Here is a 16,021-nt window from a genome sequence, read left to right on the forward strand (position 1 = left end):
TAGATCGGGGCGCCGCCGACCCTCTGCCCCCTCCCTCCCTCAGCCCCCTCCCTCCCTCTCCGCCCACCCTCGGCGGCGGTCGGGGCCTGCACGGCTGGGCTGCGCGGCGGCCGGCGAGGCAGGGGCGCGAGCGGCGGCGGCCGGCGAGCGGGACCGCGGCGAACGCGCGGCGCGGCGGCGGCCCTGCAGGTTGGCGGCGAAGGCGCGGCACGGCAGTGGCTCTGCGGGATGGCGGTGAGTGTGCGGCGCGGTGGCCGGCGAGCGGGACCGCAGGAAACGCGCGGAGCGACGGCGGCCCTGCAGAATGGCGGCGCGGTGCGGCGGGGCCCTGCGGGACGACGACGAGTGTGCAGCGCGAGGGCCGCGCACGACCTTCCCGGCCCCCTCGCCTCGAGCTCCACCTCGAGGGACACGGCGGCGGTCGGGACCTGCACGCGGCGCGGCCGTGGCCTGCGCGCAGGCGGGCGGAGCGGGCGGCATGCAGCCGGAGCGGCATGCGTGGGAGCACGGAGGAGCAGGAGGGCGGACGGATCCGGAGGCGCCACGGCCGCGCCCCCTCTCTGCTCCCTCCGCCGGTGACCGGAGCTCGGCGCGCGTGAGTGCGGGTGGGCCTGCGCGAGCTCGGCTGCTGGCGGTGGGGCAGCTGCGGCGGGCGGAGGCCACACGACGCGCGGCGTGTTGCCCTCCTCCTCCGGCGCGCGTCCATGGCAGAGCGGCGCGGCGCGCGGGAGGCCGGTCGGCTGCGGGCGCTCGCCGGCAGCAGGCTGGGCGCAGGCAGGGCCCTGGCCCCAGCCTCCCGCGGTGGCTGCTCGGCGGCGGCGTGGCTGTAGGGCAGGTGATGGGGTGGCGCCGCTCTGGACGTCGGGGCGGGAGTGGTTGCCGGCGGTAGGAGCAGCGTGGCGGATTGAGAAAGAGGTGAAAGAGATGAGGAGGATCTACATATAGAAGATGATAAAATTCAAGGGCTTTTTTGCATATATTCATGCCACGTGGCGCCACATCAAGTGGTATGGACCTAAGTGGCACAACTTAACAAGTTCAGGGTGCCAGATTTCGATTTTGCAAGTTCGTGGACCTAAGTGGCACCTCGGGACAAGTTCGAGGACCGCTGGTGTATTTAACTCTTTATAATTTTACATAATCAAATAGCCGTCCATTCAACAATAGAAAGACTTTCAATTAAAAAGAAGGCTTCTGTTCTACTTCCTGTGATACATGGGTAAAACACATCCATGTGGTTTAATGGTTTTCAGCAATATATCGCTCATCTTGATCTCAGATCCGCGTGTCTTTTGTTTCAAAATAAATATAGCTATGCCATCATAATTTAAATTTAACGGCTGGTTTGAGAACTACAACTTTTTAAGAGAGATCTCCTCTGTTTTCCCCATCTACAGTACCAAGAGGGCGAGCCGAGAGCGATTCGCTTTCCGGCGTCGCATCCGCCGAGTCCTCCCGGCCTCCGGCGACCTCATCGGCGTCGGAGGGTGGGGGGACTTGTGGATTGGACGTCCGGTGTATATACCCTTCTCTACTAGGCTTGGGGTAGGTAGTTTAGGGTTAGGGTTGGACATGCCGCCGGTGCGGTGTGGTCCTACCTTCTTGGGCTGCTGTGGCTCCGACGTGCGACGACGGCGTGGATGCGGTGAAGCCAGATCGAGTATCGGCGCGGACTTCTTTGTCTTCTATGGCGGCTTCCCTGTCTCGGCGGGTGACGGCGGCAGCAGGTTCTTTCCCGGCAGTGGCCGCAAGGTGGAGGAGGCGCTGCTTCTGCGGAATAAGTTCCTCCGGCCCCCTCTCCACTTCGTCGTCTTTTGCTCCGGGACCGGCGACGGGTTTGTGAGGTTGGGGGGCATCGGATTTGGGATCCGTGTGGATGCTCCTCTTCTGGTTGCCTCTTGGTTTGGGATCTTCTGCTGGTCCATGGTGGTGATCCTGGGGCTGGGTTTTTCTTCCTCGTTGGTTGGTTTGCTTGGTGCTTTTCTTTGCTTGCTGTTGCTTCTCGATTCGGCTGGGCAAGTGGAGGTGAGCGGATGGGACAGTTCGATGATCCCAACGGCTGATGCGTGGTTACGGGAGATGTGCTGCAGCTTACGTTTGTTTGGTGTCGGATTTTTTGATCTGGAGTGAACCGTGCAGCATTGGGCCGGTCAGCCAATGACTCGCCGCACCGCACGCCTCGGCCAAATTGGGCCCGCTGTCCTCGCTTCCGCGATAGTACCGAGCCTTTTGTCGGCGGGGTACGGAAATGGAGAGTCGGTCCAGCGGGCACCGGATGCACGCGTTGCTGTCGCCGTGGGTTTGTTGAGGAAGCACGTCAACCGTCCATCAGTTCCACAATCCGCGTGAGCCCGCATCCGACGGATCTCCGTTCACCATTAGTCGGCATGTGGAAACTGTAGCCGAGTCCTTTGCCGTGCCCGCCTCGTCTCCTTTACGGGTGCGTCTTCCTTCCCCAACCTTTCCCCAATCCATGATAAAAAAGGGTTTTTTTTTCTACTGGATACTCCGAAAATACTGTTTTGTACACTGCACACTCTACTTGTTGAAATAGTCTGCAGACCACCGTGAGTTGTAAATTTTGTACGCTGCACATTGGTCCTATTAAACTACTCATTTGCAATCTGAAAGGTGAGAGAAGATGCCCTAAAAATACTAAAATACCCCTGGCTGTCTAAAAGAGCATTCCGACTTGTTGAAATAGTCTTGCCCGAGGCACTCGCACCCACCACAGGATCGGAGACCAGCCAACTTTTATGATTCGTTGCTGATGCAGCACGCGCACGTCACACACTGAGACTAGCACGATCCAAGACGCACGGGAAGGAGACGCGCGAACACAAAGCTCCTTTTTGCAGCTTCGCGGCACGCACCCACCAGCGGCGAGGAAGCAACCAGGCTGGGAAGTGGAAACTTTGGCAGAGAAAGGAAAGGCAATTACAGAGAGGCTAGACTCTTCGGAGGACATTTCGCTTGAGGAAACGTACATTCGATCGCGGACGCAAGCACGCTGCCTGCTATTTACACGCACGCGCCGGCCGGAAGAAGCGGAGGAAGGAAGCTGACAACATTTGAACGACCAAGGTGGGGGTGGGATCGCCCGATTGCGAAGGGGAAGACGTCACTCCGCCGCAACGACCGCCGCCGACGGCCTCAGGCGGAGGCTTGGGCTCCGCGGCTGCCGCAGCATCTCGATCACTGATTCCGCCTGATGAAATTGGAAAACGGATTAGTTTGGCCATCTCGATCATGAGGACGGGGATGCCGCCCTCCTCGACGGCGGCGGCGCGGCCCTCGCTGGAGCCCACGAGGGAGTGGAGCACGTACGCGGCCTTGTCCACCATGCCGGACTCCGGGTTGGCCATGAGGTCGAGCAGCGGCCGCATGGCGCCGGCCTCGACGATGCGCCCCCGGTTCTCACGCGCCTCGCCGCAGAGCGCGTAGAGCGCGGTGGCGGCGTCCTTCCTCCAGCACGCACTGCCGGCCTCGAGGAGCAGGCGCAGGCGGACGACAATGCGGTCGCGGCCTCCTTGTGGTATTGTCGCGGACTGGTGGGCGGAGGGGTCGCGGACTCGCGGGAGTAGGGCCGGAGGCTCCGTGCGACGGCGGCGAGGTCGCGGCCTCCTCACGGATGGACGGGCGGGCGGCCGTGGGCGGCGCAGTTGCAGCCTACTCGCGGGCGAACGGGCGGCCGTGGGCGACGCGGTCGCGGGCGGACGGCGGCGCAGTCGCGGGCGGTGCCGTCGCGGACGCGCGCAGACTCCGTGCGAAGGCCGGCGCCGTGGCAGACGCGCGCAGAGGCCGGCCGCCGGCGCCGTGGCAGAAGGGCGGCAGCGAACGCGTGCATGCGAATGGATAAGGCCTCCAAGGAGTCCCAAAGGAGGAGCTAACTGAGTCATTGAAGCCAGGGGCATTTTAGTATTTTTAGGTCTCATTCTCTCACCTCCAAAATTGCAAATGAGTTGTTTAATGGATCCAATGTGTAGCGTACAAAATTTATGACTCAAGCTGTCCTACAGGTAAAAAAAAAACCTTTAAAAACCCTTTCCCCAATCCTAGGGATTCCATCTAGGGTTACCTATTTCCCTCTACCACAATCGCGCCGATCCTTCGCCCCTCATCCTCATCCTCCTCCACAATCCACACCACCACAGCGCGTCAGCCATGGATCCGGCGAAAGGCGTCATGGTGATGAGGAGTGTCCTGTGGCGTTTGAACCAACTCGCCGACGCCCCGGGGCCGATGTGGGAAAGCATCTATTGTTCTAGGAAGGTGGCCTACGGATGCGGGAGGCACGGCCAGAAGGTTGTGGAAGGCATCACGCTTTTCCGGAGCCTCCCCGACCACCAGGATGTCACCTCCTCGATGACCATCCGCCTGAGCGCCGAGGCCATCGGAATCGTCAAAGCGGATCTCGGCCTCGGCTCCCGCAGCGCGCTCCAGCCCCAGGGCTTCGTCCAGGCCGCCAGCGAGGGCCTCCTCGTCCTCGCCGTCAACTTCAGCGTCCATAACCCCAGCAATCGCGGGTACTACCTCGTCTACGACTCCACCGACGCGTCGCTCTACATGACCCCCTGCCTGCCGACTCGCCTCGTGTGCTCCTACACCCCGGCGCCCGTCCCCCGGCGCATCGACGGCGGCGGATCCGAGCCCCAGCTGGTCCTCCTGGCGCATCCGTACCGGTCCTGTCACCCCGACGACGAGGACTTGCTCTGCCTGTGCACTCCGGCGGCGCGGTCGCCGGGCATCACCGACCGGCTGTGGGATATAAAGGCGCTGTGCTTCCCTCATCTTCATCTTCCTGGCTCCTTCAACGTGCAGGTGACGTTCTCGTTCCAAGGCAAGGTCTTCTGGGCCGATCTCTCGCGAGGCCTCGCGTACTGCGAACTGCGGGCTGCTACAAACTCCGCCGTGCAGTTTGACTTCATCAACTTGCCCTATGGGTATGAGATTCATCTTGATGACTTGCCTGAGGATGGCTCGATGGAGCCGCCCGAGATGGACCGTACCATTGGCTGCATTGGGGGCTGCATCAAATTCATCTGCATTGACCGACCCCGGGGACGTTCTGGCAATTGGATGTTGAGGTTTTGGACTCTTGACCTGGGTCGCAAGAAGTGGCAAGCCGAGGAAGGTTTACTCTGGAAAGAGCTCTGGGAGCAAATCGACTTCATGGGCAGCGCAAGGTTGTGGGATGTGGAGCCCCGGTACCCGGTGCTGATGCCGGATGATACCCTCTGCCTCGTGCTGGAAGACATGCGCCACAGGAGAGTGTGGTCTCCTGTGGACAGTGTGGAGGTTGATCGCATCTGCCGCTTTGACATTTTCAGCAAGACCCCCGTGTGGCATGGAAAAGTTGGCCACTACTCCATATGGCCTGTTATGTTACCTGGCGATTTCTTCACCAAGTGCTATCCTCCTTCTGATCCACGCAAGAGCCAGCTGCTAGGACGCAAGCGGAAGCTGCAAAGCATCGTGGCAAGCGGAAGCTGCAAAGCATCGTGAGGCAGACGCCGAGGTCGTTCAGTACTGCGTTCTCATGTTGTCATAGCTGCACTATACTGAATTTTGTGCATTATTTTTCTTGTCTTTATTGTTGTCATACACACCAGCTATCATGTGAAATGTTCCTAGCTACTTATTGAACTTGTTCATTATTAACTGTTGTCTTGATTTTCTGTTACACTCTAGCCAAAATAGCATTTATACTTTTATAGCACAACCATAGGCCGGTTTAACTTATACATTCTTTTATTTAGCAGTGAGGATGAATTGAAGTCAAGGGGGGGCATGCTGAAAGGTACCAAGCCAAGGGTTGTGCACCTTCTTCTACTGTATCTGGTGCCATCTGTATTCTTTTGGAGAGGCTGCTTACTTGTTGGGGATTATGTTTCCAGTGCCAAAGCATAGTTCGGGGCACTGAAACCCTGCTGCCATCAGTGCTTATGACTTTGTCCTTAAATTTATCGTAGCCTATTTATGCTTGTTTCTGAACCTCATGTGGTTGTGAGACATGACTTTACCTGCTTGAGTCCTGGTCTATTGAAACCATATCTATGTCTATGTGCCTGGCCTGATTATTTTCTCATCCATCCTCTGCTCTCGTGTGTTATTTGTTCGGGGTGTTTAGGTCCTTTAGGATAGGAGAAGCTTGAACATTTTCTTTTAGTGTTTGTTCAGTTAATCCATTCCCTATGGATATTGGGGAGGAATTGGACGGGGACGGGTTTATCAAATGGTCGATACTTGCACCATTTAGAAAAGGGTTCTAGTTACGAAATGTTTCTTTGCTTCTTTTCCGGCTTTGGGTTCTCCTGATAGGCTGGGTCGGCAGCACCATCCCAAATTGATTATTTAGCAAGTCGTTGATGATTTAGATACAGCAACATATGTTGTTGCAGGATAGAGCCTCCATTTGTTCTCTACTTGTTTCTTTTTTTTTTTGATGAAACATTTGTTCTCTACTTGTTGCGGGGCTTCTTGTAGAGGTGCTATCTACTCTGTACGTTCGATTGCCTGTATTCCAGGCTATATGGCAATGGGTGCCTTGCTGCATTGGCTATTCTTTGATGACTTGTAATCGTTTTCAGCGGACGTTGTTTGCCTTTTGCCTTAGCGTGTCATGTTTTCTGCTCATAAGTGGGGTGGAAAATCTGACCCCCTAGCATAAACCTTTTCTTCCTTTCAATCAAACTATGCGCTACTGCGTGGCTCATTGTTTCGGTAGCATAAGCGGGTTGTTCAATAGCAGTTTTAAATTTCGGATGCTATACTTGTCGTTATCCAAATGTTTAAAACTTCTTTTGTTAGTCCAAATCTTTTGTAGCAATTTTTTTACGGGGAAATCTCCTTGTTCCAATACTCAGTCTCTCTGTTTCAATACTATTTTAAATTCATTATGCATCTATGTTTAAAATCAGTGGCATATAGCTAACAGGGTGGCCGACCCACCCTAATTTTGGAGCCAAGGTGAACGTATAAAAGTTATTCATCTAACAATATAGTATCTACGCAGATTTCAGGCTGCTTTATTGATTTTAAGATGTTTGAAATTGTAATTACTATACTATGAAGTATCTTTGATGAGTTTTATATTTGTATAGTATAATATATTCATCATGATGAAAACTTTATGTTAAAGTTGGACCTCACTAACCCAAAATCATAGATACGCCCGTCTAGAACGACACATAGTTTAGAATAGAGGGCTTCAAACGTATTCCCACGTTTTTTCTTATTTTCTAATGTTGCACTTTTACATTTCTATTTTTTTACAATCATTAGTGATTAGTCCATGCTAACACTACGGCAAAATTTGCTAATGTTGCACTTTTACATTTCTATTTTTAGCTACGGCAAAATTTGATAATACAAGTAGAACTACTAGAAAATAATGTATATTTAGAAAATAACGTATATTTCTTGAAGTTCACAAAATGTGAAATATCATATTTTATGTCAAGCTAACATTACATTTCTTCTATATTCTTTAAGTTTACACGCCTTCACTCCTCCCACGTGAGGAAAATACGTTTAATTATTGGCCGGTCCATCCAAACATAGATCAGGCTCACAGCCATCTGGACTTTAATTTACATCCATCCAAGCCATGTTGTTGCGACCTGCAACTGGCTAGTTAGACACAACACAACACCAACACCACCTTTCCTCTGATGATAGTGAGCTTGATATTATAGTGCTTAGTGACAAGCAATAGCGCGCAAAAACAACAGGAACCACAAACACCTTTGACAGTGGAAGGCATCAGGAGAATACGCATGCAGCAAAGGCGACAAACTTGTTGTGTAATTCTTTTTTCACTAGTAAGGGTGCCCGTGCTAATGTTAGGGTGCATTTCAAAAGTACAAAAAAAACAACATTTACAAGTTTACAGCAATATTTTGTAATGCAAATCAAACAACCAAATGATAGCATATTTTATATAGTAATCAAGCATATAATGAAAAAGTTTAAGACCCGCACAAGAAAAAAAGAACAAGATAGCTATAAATGTTATTTCATTGATTCAGATGGTTATCCCCATTAATAGGGAGTTAGTCATACAAATACATTTGCTTTCGCATGATGAAGCCAAAGGATCAAGCTCACTACAGCACGCGATTGCATCATATTTAACTTGTTATCTGTATTCTGTGAAGATCTCAGTAATTGAAAAGATTTTATGCTTGCCACTTGTCAGCAAGCATCTCTGATGCAGCATCCTTAGAAGTCACACATCATATTTAACTTGTTATCTGTATTCTGCGGATCTGCTAATTGGTTTGGGGAAGGGAATAGAAGAAAGAGGAAGAATAGAAGATGCTGGAGGGCACACGGACGCCGAGCCAAGCATGGCAAGAGGCGACCTCGTCGAGGAGTGCTTCCATCTCGCGTGATTTGTTTCATCTTTGCGGCCAGCGGCCTCGCGGAGGACGAGGAGTGCCTTGATTTTTTTTCTTTCCGCACTTTTAGCTGTCTCTTTTGTTGGCGGGTTTTCGGGTAAACCCGCAGACCACTCTAACCCGCGTAGGTGTGATACGACGGTTTCCCCTGAGTAAGGTGCGGGCCAGTCTCTGGTTTTTACGAACCAATGAACAGGGCGAAGTAAAATTTACAAAGACTCTTGTGGATGCTCTTACTCAGCATCTGGAGACCGAAGCCGAGTCCTTTGCCGTGCCCGTCTCGTCACCTTAGTGCGTCTTCCTTCCCCCACCTTTCCCCGATCCTAGGGATTCCATCTAGAGTTACAAAACGATTGATGGTTGCATAGAGGTCCAAGCCTATTTCTTTTCCTTTCTTAATTCGACAGGCGAAGTTTTTGCTGCGTTTTTTTTGCTTTTCGTACGTGATTTGCTTTGAGGAACGATGCAGCTAGCAGTTCATGAACGAGGTTTTCCGATTTCATCCTGCTAATTTCTCTTGAGCCAATGTGCAATATATATAGCTCCGATCCCGTCCTGCGGTCCCCGGTTGTCTTGGTCGGTTGTTCCCCAATCCTAGGGATTCCATCTAGGAGCACCTCAATTGCGCAGATCCTTGGCCCCTCATCCTCATCCTCCTCCACAATCCGCACCACCACCGCGCGTCAGCCATGGATCCGGCGAAAGGCGTCATGATGATGACGAGTGTCCTGTGGCGTTTGAACCAACTCGCCGACACACCGGGGCCGACGTGGGAAAGCATCTACTGCTCTAGGAAGGTGGCCTACGGATGTGGGAGGCACGGCCACAAGGTTGTGCAAGGCATCACGCTCTTCCGGCGCCTCCCCTACCACCAGGATGTCACCTGTTCCATGACCATCCGCCTGAGCGCCGAGGCCATCGGAAATTCGGAATCGTCAAAGCGGGTCTCGGCCTCGGCTCCCGCAGCGCGCTCCAGGGCCAGGGCTTCGTCAAGGCCGCCAGCGAGGGACTCCTCGTCCTCGCCGTCCGCTTCAGCGTCGACGACCCCAGCGATCGCGGATACTACCTCGTCTACGACTCCACCGACGCGTCGCTCTACATGACCCCCTGCCTGCCGAGTCGCCTCGTGTGCTCCTACACGTCGGCGCCCGTCCCCCGGCGCATCGACGGCGGCGGATCCGAGCCCCAGCTGGTCCTCATGGCGCATCCGTACCGGTCCTGTGACCCCGACGACGAGGACTTCCTCTGCCTAGAGGTGGTAAAGGGCCATAATTTTTTGCCTCGATAATCTAAGGGTTGGGCCCTAAAAAAATCGGGCTCTAATCTTATTTAGTTTTGAGCTAAAAAAATTAAAGACCAACTAGGATTGTGAAGAGAGTATTAGGGCCATAATCCATTACCACCCCTACCTCTGCCCGTGCACTCCGGCGGCTCGGTCGCCGGGCATCACCGACCGGCCGTGGGATATAAAGGCGCTGTGCTTCCCTCATCTTTCTGGCTCCTTCATCGTGCAGGTGACGTTCTCGTTCCAAGGCAAGGTCTTCTGGGCCGATCTCTCGCGAGGCCTCGCGTACTGCGACCTGCGCGCTGCTACAAACTCCGCCGTGCAGTTTGACTTCATCAACTTGCCCTATGGGTATGAGATTCATCTTGATGACTTTCCTGAGGATGGCTCGTTGGAGCCGCCCGCGATGGACCGTACCATTGGCTGCATTGCGGGCCGCATCAGATTCATCTGCATTGACCGACCCTGGGGACATTCTGGCAATGCGATGTTGAGGTTTTGGACTCTTGACCTGGGTCGCAAGAAGTGGCAAGCCGAGGAGGGTTTACTCTGGAAAGAGCTCTGGGAGCAGATCGACTTCATGGGCAGCGCAAGGTTTTGGGATGTGGAGCCCCGGTACCCAGTGCTGATGCCGGATGATACCCTCTGCCTCGTGCTGCAAGACATGCGCCGCAGGAGAGGGTGGTCTCCTGTGGACAGTGTGGAGGTTGATCGCATCTGCCGCTTTGACATTTTCAGCAAGACCCCCGTGTGGCATGGAAATGTTGGCCATCTCATGCGGCCTGTTATTTTACCTGGCGATTTGTTCACCAAGTGCTATCCTCCTCCTGATCCACGCCGCAAGAGCCAGCTGCTAGGACGCAAGAGGAAGCTGCAAAGCATCGTGGCAAGCGGAAGCTACAAAGCCTCGTGAGGCAGACGCGCGCCGAGGTTCAGTACTGCGTTCTCAGGTTGTCATAGCCGCACTATACTGAATTTTGTGCATTATTTTTCTTGTCTTTATTGTTCTCATACACACTAGCTACCATGTGAAATGTTCCTAGCTACTTACTGAATTTGTTCATTATTAACTGTTTGTCTTGATTTTCTGTTACACTAGCCAAAATAGCATTTCTAGCACAACCATAGCTGGTTTAACTTATACATTCTTTTATTTAGCAGTGAGGATGAATTGAAGTCGGGGGGGGGGGGGGGGGGGGGGGGGGGCATGCTGAAAGGTACCAAGCCAAGGGTTGTGCATCTTCTTCTACTGTATCTGGTGCCATCTGTATTCTTTTGGCGAGGCTGCTTACTTGTTGGGGATTATGTTTCAAGTGCCAAAGCATGGTTCGGGGCACTGAAACCCTGCGGCCATCAGTGCTTATGACTTGACTTTGTCCTTAAATTTATCGTAGCCTATTTATGCTTGTTTCTGAATCTCATGTGGTTGCGAGACATGACTTTACCTGCTTAAGTCCTGGTCTATTGAAACCATATCTATGTGCCTGGCCTGATTATATGCTCATCCATCCTCTGCTCTCGTGTGTTATTTGTTCGGGTGTTTAGGTCCTTTAGGATAGGAGAAGCTAGAACATTTTCTTTTAGTGCTTGTTCAGTTAATCCATTCCCTATGGATATTGGAGAGGAATTGGATGGGGGAAGGGTTTATCAAAGGGTCGATACTTGCACCATTTAGAAAAGGGTTCTAGTTACGAAATATGTTTCTTTGCTTCTTTTCTGGCTTTGGGTGCTTCCGATAGGTTGGGCCGGCAGCACCATCCCAAATTGATTATTTAGCTTGTCGTTGATGATTTGGATACAGCAACATATGTTGTTGCAGGATAGAGCCACCATTTGTTCTCTACTTGTTTCTTTTTCTTTTTTTTGATGAAACATTTGTTCTCTACTTGTTGCGGGGCTTCTTGTAGAGGTGCTATCTACTCTGTACGTTCGATTGCCTGTATTCCAGGCTATATGGCAATGGGCGCCTTGCTGCATTGGCTATTCTTTGATGACTTGTAATCTTTTTCAGAGGATGTTGTTTGCCTTTTGACTTGAAAGAGCGTGTCATGTTTTCTGCTCATAAGTGGGGTGGAAAATCTGACCCCTAGCATAAACCTTTTCTTCCTTTCAGTCAAACTATGCGCTACTGCTTGGCTCATTGTTTCGGTAGCGTAAGCGGGTTGTTCAATAGCAGTTTTAAGTTTAGGATGCTATACTTGTCGTTATCCAAATGTTTAAAACTTCTTTTGTAGTCCAATCTTTTGTAGCAAATTTTTCTACGGGGAAGTCTTCTTATTCCAATACCCAGTCTCTCCATTCCAATACTACTAGAAAACCAGGGTGCGGCGTTGCTGCGCCACCCTTGAACTAACCAGTGTTGATACCATTATACCAATGTGGATGTTTGTACTGGGTTTACAATTTGAGCTAGCTTAGATCATGGAACCCCATGTACATACATGGACACCGAAACAACCTGTCAGCAAGTCGGAATATAAGCATGTTAGCTAGCTCTGGCAGCTCCAGATGTTGCAGCGATAGCCAACAGAGGGAGAATGATCAGGGCGGCGGTCACCCTTTGATTTAGCCAAATTCAGTTCAGCCAAGTGCCTCTGCTTCTCTTAGGGGAGGATGGACACACAAAGGTCAAAGGTATACATGCATATCATGATTGACGATATGGCAAAGCTCCGTTTGTATATTTGAAATCTATTCTCCGATCATTCGTGAAGATTTGGCAAGAGATCTCATCATCTGATTCAGGCTGTCGATGCGAGGTGAATCTTGGGGACCAAATCGATAGCGAGTGTCATGTTGCAAGCATAGTGATGAAGTAACTCAGACCAATAAAATTACTAATATATTTAATTCAGGTCATTATTTCATAAATATGTATGTATAACAAATTTGCAGCATGTCACTTAATTTTTGGAAAAAGCTTCAGATGAATTTTGTCATGTACTTTTTTCAACTGTTTTGTCCTGAGGATGATGATGTATGCAATTAAAGTTGTATCATAGGGAGCATATCAGGTGCAAACCAATCTCTCTGTGCAAACTATGCAAACTTCAATCTGGACCACCAGATTAACATGGGGGGTAGGGGGAAGGGGATTTGCAAAAGTGTGATTACCCAATCCAAGGGCGGACGTTTAATTGTAAAATTGCACAATCCCCTCATATTCCTTGAATGTTGATTTAGTGGTTGAGATTGAAGTTTACACGGAGAGATTGGTTTGCACCTGATATGTTCCTTCAATAAATACCTATATCTCCAACAAATGATTACCACTCAAATTAGTGTTTCAAAAAAAGTTCCATTCAAATCGCAGCGCCTTCCCAGTAACTTAAGGTTATTACTGTCAATTTGATTTTTATAATTTTGGCATAGTGTTGCAATGAAAAGGATGCAGTACAGAACCATGACATACTTAAGTGAACTGGAGAAAATTCAGCATTAATATAATCACAATAATTTTGTATTTATTTTGATAAAAAAATATAGTGTTCTTGAGCATAGGCAGAGCACTTCAATTGATCATTTGTTTTGAAGGCACAAAAGTCTGATCACCATAGATATGGACAGGTAGTCAGGTAGTAGCACGGGTCATGTGTGAAACACCAATATAATCAGAGTGTGAGACATAGAGGCACAGGCTAATTGCAGTGGGAGCTGTTACTGAATCTCTATGTGCAAATTACTAAAATGAAATCAAAAAACCTGTACATCACATTTATAGCGCTGCTGGGCAAAATTAAGGAGGAAGCAAGGCATGGGGAATCGCGGGAGCCATATACCTGGCGAGTTTTGTTGGTGTGTAGTGGCTGGCCTGAGCCGCCCTTTGTACAGTTTTTGTTTCATCTTTTTGGGTCTCTTTTAGAGAAATTTTTTGTTGGTTTCTCGTCCGTGTACCCTTCTTTATTAATAGAAATGAGAACAGTATGTGCTTTTTCGTTAAAAAAACATTTATAATCTCCTGAGGCAACTGCAAATTTGGTTCACAGGATTGCCATAAATAAGTCAATACTTGGAGGATTTATGAGTCCATTCTAGTCACATATTGTACCAAAGAAATTAATTCACTTCTATGGCAAGTATCAAGTTGAGGAAATGATGAGTCAATTTATGATTTAAGAGGTCTCACTAAAATTTTGATTTTGGTAGACAAATGATATGCTAACACTCTATGGTCTGCGAACATTGAGGTGCGCGTATCAGATAGTAAAGCGGCCAAGAATCATACCATCGTAGCACATGTAACTCTCTTTTTTTTTGAAGCCGCACATGTAACTCTACTGTGTGGGGTGAATTTAATTGTGCAAACAGTATCAAATAAATGAGTGTCAGTATTTTGCATATCCAATGCTATCGTACAGCTGAAGCATTCAAGCATTTCAGCAAACACGTTGGCCAGTCATGGAGTTGTAAGTAACGAGAAACCAAACAAGAGCGTCCACCAAACAAACAAACCTAAGGAGTGGACGCCGGCCAAAAGGCAGTGACCTTGGCTATAGAAGAGCTCACCGTCGAGGGACGGTCCCTGTCGCGCGGGAGGCTCGGCCTATGTGGATGCACACGGTGCGGCAGGCGCTCGCTTGCCTTGTGTTGCGTGCATGGCTGCGATGGTCGATTGCGTACCAAACATTCGAGGCGCCGTGCTCGTCGTACTGTGGTACTGCAGGCATCCAAGGAAGCAACAAGAACAGGAGGAAGGAGACTCGCTGCCGTCGTCATCGGGGAACGTCGTACGCTTGGAGAGGGGAGGGAGATAGGATGGGTGCCACAGGCTACAATTCTGGTGAAGTGGAGCATGGAGATCGAGCTCCTCCCCGCGCCTCCCTGTATAGTTGCAGTTGGCCAGTTGCGGGGCCGCAACGCGCAGGCCCGTATGAGAAGGGATCAAAGGAAGCGGCAAGTGGCTCAGGCCCCAGGGGCGGAGGCATACCGGAGAGCTTTGCTGATAGGGAAGGATGCGAGAATCTCCGAGATTGGAGGGAGGGGCGGTGACGAAGAACAAGCTCGTCTGCCGGCTGCCCGACGGCCTGAGACGATGAGATGTGAGGGACGTTCGGACGTACGCGAAGCGTCGAGAGAGGCCAAAAGCCCTGCTAGTCTGCCCTCCTTGTTTTCACCATGGATGGAAGATCTAATGGCCTAGGATTTTAGGTGACGTGGCCCAATCCCTGCTCGAGTTTCCGACCAAGTTTCGTCGTAAGGAGATTTTAAATTCATTATGCATCTATGTTTAAAATCAGTGGCATAGCTAACATGGTGGCCGACTTACCCTAATTTTGGAGCCAAGGTGAACGTATAAAAGTTATTCATCTAACAATATAGTATCTATGCAGATTTCAGGCTTCTTTATTACTCTCTCCGTTCCAAATTATAAGACATTTTAACAATTTTGGAGAGTCAAAATTTTTATGTTTGACCAAGTTTATATAATAGAATAATAACATTTATTATATAAACTAAGTACCATTAGATTTTTTTATTAGTTATATTTTCATAGTACATCAATTTAATATCATAATTTTTTATATTTGTCTCTATAATCTTGGTCAAACTTGAGATTGCTTTGATTCTTCAGGATTCTTGGGATGTCTTATAATTTGGAACGGAGTGAGTAATTTTAAGATGTTTGAAATTGTAATTACTATACATCTTTGATGAGTTTTATATTTGTATAGTATAATATAATATATTCATCATGATGAAAATTTTATGTTAAAGTTGGACCTCACTAACCCAAAATCATAGATACACCCGTCTAGAATGACACATATAGTTTAGAATAAAGGGATTCAAACGTATTCCCACGTTTTTTTTCTTATTTGCTAATGTTGCACTTTTACATTTCTATTTTTTTACAACCATTAGTCCATGCTAACACTACGGAAAAATTCGCTAATGTTGCGCTTTTTACATTTCCATTTTTGCTACGGCAAAATTTGATAATACAAATAAAACTACTAGAAACAATGTATATTTAGAAAATAATGTATATTTCTTGAAGTTCACAAAATGTGAAATATCATATTTTATGTCAAGCTAACATTACATTTTATATTCTTTAAGTTTACACGTCTTCCCTCCTCCCACGTGAGGAAAATACATTTAATTATTGGCTGGTCCATCCAAACATAGAGCAGACTCACAGCCAACACTATAACTAAGTTCATTTTGCTCTCTAGCTGGTAGCTGCTAGTCTGTAATTGTACTGTTGCCCGTAGTGACGACGTCCTAGCCATCTGGACTTTTATATACATCCATCCCAGCCATGCTTGTTGTTGCGACCTGCAACTGGCTAGTTAGACATAACACAACACCAACACCACCTTTCCTTTGATGA

The 16,021-nt window shown here is 49.5% G+C and overlaps 1 protein-coding gene and 1 pseudogene across 4 annotated transcripts; one reads left to right on the plus strand and one right to left on the minus strand.

The window, feature by feature from the left end:
- Positions 1-3,121: 3,121 nt before the first annotated feature.
- On the minus strand, positions 3,122-3,572 carry LOC120650590 (annotated as a pseudogene).
- Positions 3,573-4,042: 470 nt separating this feature from the next.
- On the plus strand, positions 4,043-10,615 carry LOC120650588. 4 transcript variants are annotated; one of them, XM_039927762.1, is made up of 2 exons: positions 4,043-4,821; positions 9,917-10,615. In XM_039927762.1, the coding sequence occupies exons 1-2, from the start codon at positions 4,165-4,167 to the stop codon at positions 10,598-10,600; spliced, it is 1,341 nt and encodes a 446-aa protein (XP_039783696.1). In that variant the 5' UTR covers positions 4,043-4,164; the 3' UTR covers positions 10,601-10,615. The 4 variants fall into 4 exon arrangements, with proteins under 4 accessions (XP_039783696.1, XP_039783695.1, XP_039783694.1 ...); XM_039927761.1 differs by lacking the exon at positions 9,917-10,615 and adding an exon at positions 5,763-6,088 and having other exon boundaries at positions 4,043-5,541; XM_039927760.1 differs by lacking the exon at positions 9,917-10,615 and adding an exon at positions 5,763-6,088 and having other exon boundaries at positions 4,043-5,521.
- Positions 10,616-16,021: the final 5,406 nt, after the last annotated feature.

This window comes from Panicum virgatum, chromosome 9K (assembly GCF_016808335.1).
Source record: "Panicum virgatum strain AP13 chromosome 9K, P.virgatum_v5, whole genome shotgun sequence".
NCBI classification, from domain to species: Eukaryota; Viridiplantae; Streptophyta; class Magnoliopsida; order Poales; family Poaceae; genus Panicum; species Panicum virgatum.

What these genes read in the sequence shown, in the direction of transcription:
- LOC120650588 (XM_039927762.1), top strand. Translation starts at nt 4,165, where the DNA reads ATGGATCCGGCGAAAGGCGTCATGGTGATGAGGAGTGTCCTGTGGCGT. An exon ending in CTGGCTCCTTCAACGTGCAG is followed by an intron (nt 4,822 to 9,916) that starts GTGACGTTCTCG and finishes TTCATCGTGCAG; the next exon opens with GTGACGTTCTCGTTCCAAGG.